The sequence below is a fragment of the Rousettus aegyptiacus genome, unplaced genomic scaffold (genome assembly GCF_014176215.1).
Source record: "Rousettus aegyptiacus isolate mRouAeg1 unplaced genomic scaffold, mRouAeg1.p scaffold_m13_p_4, whole genome shotgun sequence".
Classification (NCBI taxonomy): Eukaryota; Metazoa; Chordata; class Mammalia; order Chiroptera; family Pteropodidae; genus Rousettus; species Rousettus aegyptiacus.
The window spans coordinates 66413554-66426056 of NW_023416307.1; the positions used below are offsets into that span (position 1 = coordinate 66413554).

Below are 12503 nucleotides of genomic sequence, written 5' to 3' on the forward strand. Positions count from 1 at the left end.
CCATAAAAAGCTGAAAACTTTTTCTGAGATCAGGCACATGACTAAGATATTCCCTTCACTTTTTTCCAACATAATATTGGAAGTCCTAGCCATAACAATCAGACAAGAAAAATAAAAGATATCCAAATGGAGTAGTGGTAAAACTCATTACTTAAAGATGAAATGATACTCTCTATAGAGAACCCTACATCTACTCCATCAAAAAAGGATATGAGAGTAAGTGAATATAGTAAGTAGCAGCATTCAAAGTCAATATTTAGATATCTGTTGCTTTTTTATACACCAATAATGCACTGTCAGAGAAGTTAAGAAAATCCCATTTATAATTGCATCAAAAATATAAAATACCTAATAATAAATTTAAGGAGGTAAAAAACCTGCACTCAGAAAACTATAAGACATTGAAGAAAGAAATTGAAGATACAGATAAATGAAAGCATGTATTGTGCTCATAGACAGAAAGAATTAACATCATTAAAATGTTCACACTACCCAAAGCAATCTACTGATTCAGTGTAATCACTATCAAAATACCAATGGCATTTTCCACAACTAGAACAAATATTTCTAAAATTTATATGGAACCATAAGTCCCTACATAGCCTAAACTATCTTGAGAAAGAACAGTTGAAGGTATTATGTATGCTACCCTATGTCAAACTATTCAACAAGACTAATCAAAACACTGTGGTACTGGCATAAAAACAGATTCATAGATCGATGGAACAGAATAATAAATATTCCAGAAATAAACCCACACCTCTATGGTCAATTAATCTAGGACAAAAAAGGCTAAAATATACAGTAGGGTAAAGACAATCTCTTCAATAAATGATGTTGGGAAAACTGGACAGATACATGCAGAAGAATGAAACTGGATCAGTTTTTTATACCACATACAAAAATACACTCAAAACAGATTAAAGACTTAAATATAAGACCTGAAACCTTAAAACTCCCAGAAGAAAACACAGGCAGGAAACTCTGACATAGCTCTTAGTAATAGTTTTTTATGGATATGTCTCCTCAGGCAAAGGAAAAAAAAATCAATGGGAGTACATCAAACTAAAAGGTTTCTGCACAGTGAAGGAAACCATCAACAAAATGTAAAGACAACCTACTGATTGGGAGAAGATACTTGCCAATGATGCATCTAATAAGGGGCTAATATTCTAAGTTTATATGGAATTCATACAAATTAACACAAAAAGAACAAATTAGCAGAGGATCTGAATAGATATTTCTCCCAAGAGGACATACAGATGGCCAACAGACATATGAAAAGATACTCAGTATCACTAATCTTTGGGAAGTGCCAATTAAAACTATAGTGAGCCATCACCTCATACCTGTTAGAATGGCTATAATAAAGCAACAAACAAGCACTGGTGAGGATATGGAGAATATGCACTATGGAGGATATGCACTATTTGTGTTATTGTAATTTGGTGCAGTCACTATGGAAAACAGTATATGGAGGTTTCTCAAAAATTTAAAAATAGAACTACCATATGACCCAGTAATCCCACTTCTTGGTATTTATCTGAAGAAATCCAAAACACTAATTTGAAAAGATATATGAACCCTCATGTTGACTGCAGCATTATTTACAACAGCCAAGATACATAAGCAACATGTTTCCACTGATAGACAAATGGATAAGAGGCAGTTCATACAATGGAATGTTACTGAAATATAAAGAATGAAAAACTGCCATTTGTGACAACATGGCTGGACCTAGAATATTGTGCTAAGTGAAATAAGTCAGACAGTGAAAGACAAATATATGATTTCACTTATGTGTGGAATCTAAAAATCAAATGAACAAACTAACTCATAGATACAAAGGACAAACTGATAGTTTTCAGATGGGAGGGAGTTGGGGGCTGGGTGACAAAGTGAAGAAAATGCAAATTGCCAATTATAAAGACAATCATGGGGATATGAAGTACACCATTGGGTGTATAATGAGTAATGTTGTAATGAGTATATAAGTTGCCAGAGAGGTACTAGACTTATCGGGATTATCACTTTATAAGTTAAATAAATGCCTAATCACCGTTGTACACCTAAAACTAATATAATATCATATGTCAACTATAATTGAAAAATAAAGTGACTATTCAATTGCATATGCATATAACAGTGATTGCTAAACTGAATTTGGAGATGCCCAATGATAAAATCAAATAAAGATATTAGCAAAGAAATAGTAATGATAAAGGGATGGTAGAGATTATTAGAATTGTGAAATTGTACTAGAGATTTCAAAACCTGGATTCTGATCATTTTTCACCTGACTTTAAGAAGCCACTACGTGTTTTTTATACTTTTTGTATCATCAAAATCAGTCTGTCTCACCATCTTAGATCCTTGAGCAGCTCAAACCTGTAAAACTAGCAGAGGGAATCTGAGGCCTTTTTTTTTTTTTTTTTTTCTAATTATAAAAGTACTACATACATACATACTGGAGAATAAAATAGAATGAAAAAGAATTCACCTATAACCTTATTGTCAATACGGAACACTATTGCCATTGTAGAATACCTCTAATGTTTTTTTCTTCAGCATGTCAATTCTATCACAGTTACATTTAACATTGTATCATAAGTACCTTACCACATCATTAAATTTTTTAAGTAAATGTCATTTTAAATTATAGTATGTTCGACCATCATTTTTTGTATTGTCAAACACTAATATTTTAAGTCTGTTTACAAGAAAACTAACACATTAAATGTCTTTGCTTTTGTCTAGAAATTTAGAAACTTGGTTTTGTAGTTATTGTTAAGTATAACAAAAAGTAGAAAGATGTATTCATCAAAATGATAACATTTGCTTATTAGACGTTTTTCAAAATATAGACTAAGAAAACCTACAAAAGTTTATTTTTTAAATAATTTTTTTACGGTGACATTGGTTAACAAAATCCAATGTTTCAGCTGTACATTTTTACAGTAAGGCATATATCTATTTACACTGTGTGTTCACCTCCCATAGTTATATTTATTTCTGACACCACATATTTGACCTCTTTTACCCCATATGCCTCCCCCTTTCCCCCTACCCTCTGGTAACCACTAAAAAACTCACCAAAGTTTAGATAGATAATGAAGTAATAAGGACCTCTTGTAGTAAAATAGCTGGTAGACACTGAAGTAGACGTGTCTCCCACTCCTACAGAGGTAGACATACAGCAGTGTGTCTCACCTTTTTTTTTTTCCCCCTTCGTAGTGCACCTCAGGGCCTTTTTCGACCTTGTTTTCCCCTATTCAATCCCTCCTCTCTGCAATAGTAAAAGTTTAATACCACAGATACTCTACATATCTCTAGGTATCATGACTCTTAGGAAAACCACGAACCCTTTTAACATCTAAAATATTCTCTGCCCCTTAAGGACCAATTTTTACTGTTAGGAATGATAATGCTCTCATTTAGAATGTATTCCAGGCATTATTCCAACTATCTTTTTATCAGGCTGATTCCTGTGCTATCCAGGACTTTTTTCTTTATGTCTCTGCTCTTTAATTGGCTCATAAAATGAAAATCGAATCAAGATTTGCCCTTAAACCAGTGCTTCCCAAGTCTTTCTTCACACCAGCATCAACTCTGAGCACAGCGACTTAGGCTTTAACTAAAAGTAGGCAATCATACATAGGAAATTGCTTCATTTTTAATATTTAAAAATATTAACATTCTTCACAGCCTTGAGTAAAATTGGTGCTCCAGGAAAATACTATTTATATCCATGTACACTTGCACTTATTTTGCTATCACTGCCATAGGAGTTTAAAAATACTAGAACAAACATGCGCCCTTCCAGTGTTTTTAAGGATGACATTTTTTCAGGTACAGAATGCCCATAGAGTAGGTAAAATTCTAGTCATGCCAAAACTAGTACTCCAAAACTACAATATAATAACTTTGGGGGAACTATGAGATAATTTCATGTTCTTTTGTACTGCTCCCTTCTATTACCCACACATCCTAAAGTGAGTAAGGATCTGGTGTCTCCTACTTTTAGACACTGAAAAAGAACAACTGAGGACCGTGAGGCCTGTCTTAGGAGCTTTGTTTGGGAAAAGATGTGTAGAAACAGATTGGTTTTAAGCGATTCGCTGTAATGATCAGCATGAAAATGTTTGCTTTTTTTTTTTTTAACAGCTTCACTATTCACGTTTTAACATCTTGCTTGTGATATCTTGCTCAAATGCTTTCTACAAAATTGGCACGCACAGCAAATTCCATTTTTTTCCTCTTCCACACTTGTCTGACATTCTCTCAAAATAATTGCTGTTTTGAGTATAGCAGTTAATATGTGAATTTACTGTCTTTTTAATGGTCTTCTCAGCACATACACTGAATACATAAATTTGCATATTACCTGAGATGGGATAAATAATACCTCTAAAAATAAAGATAAAAAAGTAGATTTGGAGAGTGAAAACTCTAGATCTGTTGCCTAGCTCAAGGTCAGTCGGAATCTTACTAGCCAAACTGAAATGCATCTGACCAAAATAGTTGAACAAAATATTGATATCCAAGTTGTATAGTCAGTGATAATTAAAAGTTCATATATAATAGGTGGTGAAAGTTGCAACACAGATTCCATTTTGTTTTCATTTGTAGGCTCTAATATATGATATAGTTCAACTTCTGAGCACTCCTAGGATTCTCAAGAGATGTCAGCACTGTTTAGGAAAAGCAGATTTTGAGTTAGGGCAATGAGGATTAGGGTTAAATGAGCTTGGATTTTTCAGTTTGAGTTTAAGGGGAAATCTATTGAAAAAATAAATCTAAGCTTCAAGAAGGTTTTTGTTTTGTTTTGTTTTGTTTTATGAAAATGTCTTCAGAATTTTTCATGATTCTTTCCAGAGGTTTGAATCATTTTCCTTACTTGATGTTTCAAGTATTTTTTGTGTGCAAAAAAATACGTGTTCTAAGATGAGAGTGACTGACACCTTAACCACTCGAGTTTTGATTTAATCGTACTGTGTGTGTGTGTGTGTGTGTGTGTGTGTGTGTGTTTCCATGCTCACTTAGGTTTCCTAAATTACGTTTACTGATTTTTTTCCAGGCAAAGAATAGCTTTCTCACAGATAGAATTAGTCATCTAAACTCCATTGTATTTTGAGGGTATTAATTATAGCAGCCTCAGAGAGTGGGTAGGTTTCTTGGAATTTTTAATAGGTGCCATCATTTTTAGAGTCATCTACCAAGATCAAAAATACATGTTTATTAAATCTAAAAGTTCTAAGTCTTAAGTCTTCATTGCCATTATACTATTGATGTTTCTCTGGCTGCTGTAGAAACCTTCGACTTCAGTAGTATACATATATGTCGCTGTTATTTTCACAGATGCTTGATAATCATATGCCCTTCTCAGTATTTTGGACAGAAAACAAAGTGACAATCTTAGAAAAACTTAGAAAATTACCAGCAAAATACAAGGAATTTAGACTTGGATTTAAGTCTAGGTACTTTTCTCACTTAAATCAGAAGAGACAAGATTTCTGTGTATTAATTCTATGGTAATTAAGGGAAAGCTTGCTAGAACTTCTAATAGTTTAGAAATGATTAGAAGCAAAGTATAATTTATCGTCCATCACTGCATGACATAATGGAAATACTTAATAGAAAAATGGTACATCAAAACGGAAAATGCAATTTAGCAGACTATAATAATTTGAATGTTTAGTTACAAATGCAAGAGATAGACTTAGCAAGAACCAGAAATTAATGGGTTCTTGTATATGAGCATAATTGAATGAGCTTTATCTACCTATAATACTGTCTATAATATTTTTCCAAACTAAACGTAATCCTATAAGAAAGAAAAAATTTAAAATAAGACTACTATCCACTTGGGTATGGAACCAGATATTGTTATCCTGCACAACTTTATGTATATTGATATTGCTAAAATTGTGGAAAGGATGATTTATTTATTTTTTTTTACAAATTACTTTCTTGTAGAAAAATATCATTTAGAAAAATATGAAATGTATCAATCAGATTTTTTTTTATAATTTCAATTCGATTATTGAAAATATCCATTTACAATATCTCTTGAAACCACTGGGAAATTTGGCAAGGCGGCAGAGACCAGTGGGGACAGAATGGGGGCAGGAGTCAGGAGGCATTAGGGTTCTTGCCTCACCTTCTGCGTTTACCTAACTGTGTCCTTGGCTTTATCGTTTGGCACTTGTGTGTGGTCTAATAAGAAAGAAATATTGATGTCTACAGGCTTAAATCCATCTGTATTTCATGGCATAAATTTGAAAAAAATTTAACTTTTTTTTTTTTTAAGATCTAGGCTTCTGAATTACAGTACTAAATATAGATACGTGGACATTCATGATAAAAGTGTCTTCTCTAGTTACTAGCCCATACCCCGGTGATCTGTATGGGGTGGTGGCCTATAATTTTCTCATAACAAAATTACTTTTCACTCATGGGCACCAATGTCATTTGTTTTAACTTTGAGAAACTGTTATCATCAGGGGGCTGATACAGAACCTATTTGGTCCCTGCTAATATTTCTTCTGGCTTTGCCTTTTCTCAAGGATAACTTCCTATATTGGAATCTGGATAAAGTATTTGAGCAAAGCACTTCTGTTCAACCTATTCACTAACAGTAGACTTGAACCATCTACTAATTTCTTTTTCTTTTCCCTCCTGGGATCAGTAAGACATCCCTTTACACATTATTAACTTGAAAAACCAGGCAGGCTGAGATACTACGAAGCTTGTTCCTCCGCGCAGTTGGGCTGTGACGTGGCTGGGATGGAGGACCTGGTCGAGGGTATTCTGCCTGGAATATCTACGAGCTTGTAAATAATTTACTCTCACATTAACTTCCCAATTAAGTTCCTCCACCATAGTAGATAAGCATGAGCTGTATTGCCAAAGTGAAAACCTTTCTTCCTCAATTTTTATTTTTTAATTCTGTAGCTTTTATTTCGTATGGCTTGAAGAGCAATATGTGGAATAATTTCTCAAATTTCCAACACTTTTATCTTATTATTTAAATGATATTTCTCTTTAAATTCTTCACAGATGGTTCACAAGCACCAGCCAGACCTCCTAAACCACGACCCCGTAGGACTGCACCAGAAATTCACCACAGAAAACCCCATGGGCCGGAGGCAGCATTGGAAAATGTCGATGCAAAAATTGCAAAACTAATGGGAGAGGGTTATGCCTTTGAAGAGGTGAAGAGAGCCTTAGAAATAGCCCAGAATAATGTTGAAGTGGCCCGTAGCATCCTCCGGGAATTTGCCTTACCCCCTCCAGTCTCCCCTCGCCTAAATCTATAGCAGCCAGGAGTGTAAACACCCAAATGTCAAGCAGTCAACGAATATTCCAGGAGTATGGAAAGGAGAGGAGTGCAGTGGAATTCCAGAGAGAAGGTGTCCTTCTCACTTGGCATCTTGAGAAGAGAGGCTTGGAAATGCTGCTTCTCAGAAGACAGCTGCTTGCTCAAGATGTCAACAGCTGCAGCTTCCTTATTTTTGCTAGCCATACTTTTAAATCAGGGTTGAACTGACAAAAATAATTTAAAGACGTTTACTTCCCTTGAACTTTGAATCTGTGAAATGCTTTTCCTTGTTTACAAGTTGGCGAAGTTGCAGTTTTAGTTTTGTTTTGGGTTTTTTGTTGTTTTTGATACCTGTACTGTGTTCTTGACAGACCTTTTGTAAAGCAGTGAGGTCTGCTGTAACATTTCCCACCAACTCCCTTGCTGTCCACATCAGCAGTTAAGTCACATATTCATTTTGATCTCTCCCATCACGCCGCCTACCCCACTACCTAGGTCCAATTCCATTTCTCCCATTTACAAGATACTTTAAAGGTTCTGATTTTCAGTGTATCAAACTAATGCAAAAAAAAAAAAAAAAGTGTGGCCTTCACTACTGAGTCTTTTTTTGGAAACCATCAATGTTGAGAGATGCAGAGAATCTGAATGTATAAAGCATTTTTTTTTTTTTGTCAGTGAACTGCCCTTTCTGAGGGGTTTTCATATAGTATAGAGAAGCTTCCCTTTTTAGTGTAAGTTTGGGGATCTTTAATCTTGCATATTCTTATCTTTGTCATCCCAGGGATGTCACGACTCTGTAAAAACCTAAAATATTAGAAAACAACTACTGCAGATGGGGGGAGAAATATACTTGCACGTGACAATGCCATTTTGAAGTTATATTATGAGGTTCCTTGATATGTGTGCCTGCATTACTTCGAGGCATGCTGAATAAGAGGCCTATCTCCCTGAAATATATTAATCATTTCCAGATAAAATTATGGTCATACCTCTCCCAAAGTAGAATAGAGTTCATTTCCTATTTGAGTGATTATTCTCTGGTACCTAACAGGTTTAGGAACCAGTTCATATTGCAGTGGAAACATTAAATCTTTGATGCACTGTTAAGTGTAATGCTACTGTGGCAATGTTTGTTTTTGCAAAAATATTAATTTCCTCTCTGCAATCAAATTATAGTTCATATTTAATTTTTAGATTCTCTGATTACTTCATGTAGCTCCATCTAGTCAGGTGAAATAAATTTATATAGTTTTGCTACTTATGCAAAGTGGAGGTTGGTTCTTCGGAAACCGTATTAATACTTTTAATCTACAAATATTTATTGAACATTTGTGATGTGCTCAGTGCTGTTTCTAAAGCACAAATTGTCACAAGCTGATTTCAATATAATGTTTTATTAATCTTTATCTGTGCTTTCGATGGTAATAGTCTCTCTGATGGACAAAGCCTGGAAAGTTTTTACCAAAGCTTCAGAATTTTCAGGCAATTTTTTTTTTTCTTTTCTTTCCTAATAAGAAGTTAATGAAGAAATGGGACAAAACCAAGTCTGTGTAAAATGTTTGAACCCACAAAAGCTGTTCTAAATGTGAACTAATTGCAGGGTCGTGCATGTTTCTGCCACTCCTTTCTTAATGTCATATACAGTGTGATGTAAAAAAAAAAAAAAAAAATGATCATGAGCCTTTCTTCAGGACTGGAAAAGACATGACCAAACATCTAGCTGATCCCATGGAAAGTAATGCTGTTCAAGACTTGTGTAGTTAGTTGCCAAGTTGACCTGGGAAGGGAACGAATGCATTCCTTTGCAAGGTGACATGTGCCCTTACTTGACAGTTTCACTATAGTGATGAAGTACTTGAGTCACAGGTCTTGGATAGGTTTTTCAGGTGATTGAGCTGATCAGTGTCCCTGAAAGGGAACTTTTAATTTGCCTTAAATGAGAATAGTTTTCCACACTTTTAAAAATCATGTCAGCTAACTTTCATTGCTCTATGAACATGTTGTGTTACCAGTTTCTGATGTCGCATTGGAATAGCACTGTATATTTTGGCTTTTTTATGACTTGCTGATCACAGGTACAGTCTAAAAGCCAAGTGGCCACTCCATGGTGATAATAGTGTTATGACAGTCTTAATAGATTAGAGAATAATGTAAAATACAAGTGTAAGAAAACAGTACATTCAGTTTTCAAAGAATTTGTAAAACTTTCCAGTGAGAATTAGAGATTGATCACAACATAGTAAATTTAGACCTGAAATTTTTTTAAAATCTATTTTGGAAAGAAAACTTACCAGCCTCCACAAAAATCTCTTTGCATCTTTTACTCAATAGCAGCCATTACTTTTACTTTTATCATTAAAAAGAATGAATCAAAAACTTGTACAGAATGGAATGGAAAGAGGGAATTTCTATTAAACACTTATGACAAACCCATTGCTACTTATTACCTATGGCTTATTAACGAAAAATTTTTCGAGGCAATAACTAAAATATTTTTAATTATAAAAGTGACTGCCCATTAATGGTGGAAATGATCCAGACTTGGTTTCACTGTGATCCAAAAAGTTAGACATTCCTCCCATCTCTCAAGACTTGGCAATGTGATGATTTTTTTAAGCCAGTACACTATATAATCTCTAATAATTAAAAAAAATCTTGGCCAACATTAACCTGCTCTCTCCCATCCCCAACAAGTCCTGGGGGTGGAAGTACTTATCCTCAATGATAGTCAAGTAAATTAATCTCCATAAACATTCCCCCCCGCTGCCCCACCCCTGATGTCTATAATATCCTAGCCAAATCTTCTGGAATTGAATTGGACTAGTGCTTATGGTTAATTTGAACTTCCTTCCACAAAAATGACCTTTAGCCTTTCCCTATCCATTTCGCCTTGTGCACATTGCAAATAGCCTTAATAATAGAGCCCTAATTACAACTTCAGAGGGCCCATTTGTTAACGTTTCAGACAAGAATACTTGTTAAGATTTCATAATGTGAATTTTGTCTTTTTCAGTTCCAGAAGCATTTCTTACAGTTCAGACATTAATTTTCCTCACAGATTTTCAACTTGAAGCTTAAATTTGCACTGAATTATCTAACCTGGTTAAAATTTTAATTATTTCTCTTTAAGCTGACAGATTTGGAAGCAAATTACAGTATGTTTTCCACGATACAGGTACTGCCTGTTAACCTGGATTTTAGCGCTTCTAGCAAAAGTTTCCAGAAAAAGACAGCAATAGAGTGAAGGGTTTTCTTCCCCCATTACTATTTTTTAAATGCCTTTTTAAAACTTGTCTAATGTGGCAAAATAGTTATGTGGTCAATTAATTTATATTTTATTCATTCTTTTTCAATTATGGTTATTATGTAAACAAGTACTTTATCTGTTCTTTTAAGGTATTTTATAAAATGAATGTTAACTAAATGCAGAGTTGGTATTTTATTTTAAATGAACACAAACATTTCTTTCAGAGCATTTCCATTGCAATTTTGCTTCTTTGTTTTAAGCAAAAGACGTTTAACAGCTAACTAGACAAAGTAATGCAAAGTACCCATCCCAAAAGATTTAGTTATTAAATACCAAAACCATACCATTTTAAGATGTTTGCATAGGCAAGCTACTCCTTTGTCTTAGAACTGAAAGTCAAAGTTATATCAAGGTTCTAAGTAAGAAATACCATATCTGGGAAAGACTAAAAGATGACATACAATATAATTCATTAATTCCTAATCAACAGTAACATCTGTTCTCTCAATTCTTGATTTTCCTAATCATTTTGTTACTGGCTAGTATATAGTGGGGAGAGAGCAATGAGGATAAAAACAATGTGAATTAACTACTTTTATGTCAAGAACCATAGCAGAATGTTGTGAAAGTAATTGGTACATGTAAAATCCCATGCACAGTAATAATTATACCCTCAAAGCACATACAATGGGAGATACACAATCGTAATTCCAATACAATCCTGTACATTATCACATTATAATGGAATTATGTGCTTACATGTTTAAGAACTTTTACTGGGCCCTTACTATATTCAGAGAACTTAGTAATAAAGCATTTAATCTTTTCAACAACCATTATGAATGTTCTAGGACTATGGGAGGAAAGCGGGGTGTGATATATTCATCTGGAAAGTTTAAGAAGCGATAAGGTCAAATAGCATTTTTCAGCCTAAATGAGGAAGAAGGTTTCTTTTAAAAGAACTTCAAAGGTAAAGCTTTTTAACTAGGAATAGCACACATGTTAAAGCGCTGTTACTTAGGCAAAAGCAAGAAGTAGTGGGGCCTGAGGAACACAAGAGACCGGGGGAGGGTACTTTGGTGCCGAAAGGAATAGGACAGTGCAGGCCTAAGGATAAGATTAGGAATCACTTGCTGGAAGTGAGAGATGACAATAACCGCAAATACTCAGAGGAATCAGGGTGCGCCTAGCAAGAACTGCCATGTCTAATGACAATTAGGCAACAGGCTAAGGGAAATTTAATTTTCATGCCTCTTCATGTCTTTGTTTGATTTTGGATAGTATTATTAATTATCTATTTGTGCTAATTTTTTATCCCTACTGTCACTACCCTCTTTTGGATCTGAACTATCTATGACTCTCTAGAATTTAGCCTCTAACTGACCTTCATGGCTCTAGTGCAAGACAATGAAGTTTCCGAAATTCAATCCACTGATACTCTTCCATCTAAAACCCTTTATGGCTTTCCATGGGAGGGATCCCTTGTCTGTATTCCTGTTTATATTTACTTCCTAGTCCAGCCTCTCTTCACTTCTGCTGAGCCTGCAATTATGCAAATGTGTACTATGTCTTTGTACATGCTAGTCCTTCTGAATATTACATTTCCCTTTTCAAGCCTGACCAGCTCTTCTTTAAAGCCAGCTCATGCATTGCCTCTATGAAGTTTTTATTATTTTATATCACAGATTTAGTCGAGCATGGTATCTTTTATGTCTCACACAGTACTGATATCATAATACTTAACATGTGGTTTTACAATTACTTCATTTCATAAATGGCCCCCACCAGACTGAACTTCTTTAGTAGAGGAAGCATATCTATATCTGTCCCAAGCTCCTAATATTAAACCTAGCATGTAGTACAAAGAAACTGTTTCAAATAAATCAAAATTAAGTAACAAGTAGTGGAAACAGTCCTGAGTTCTGGTTTCAGCTC

General features: G+C 34.5%; 1 protein-coding gene across 9 annotated transcripts in view; it reads left to right on the forward strand.

The window, feature by feature from the left end:
• The window catches only part of CBLB (Cbl proto-oncogene B), a 200431-nt gene extending 189686 nt beyond the window's left edge, over positions 1 to 10745 (forward strand). For all 9 annotated transcript variants that reach the window (XM_016151503.2, XM_016151498.2, XM_016151501.2 and 6 more), the window contains one exon: positions 7060 to 10745. In XM_016151503.2, the coding sequence (XP_016006989.2) occupies positions 7060 to 7319 (260 nt within the window). In that variant the 3' untranslated portion in view covers positions 7320 to 10745. The remainder of the gene's footprint in view (positions 1 to 7059) is intronic.
• The last annotated feature ends 1758 nt before the right edge of the window (positions 10746 to 12503 follow it).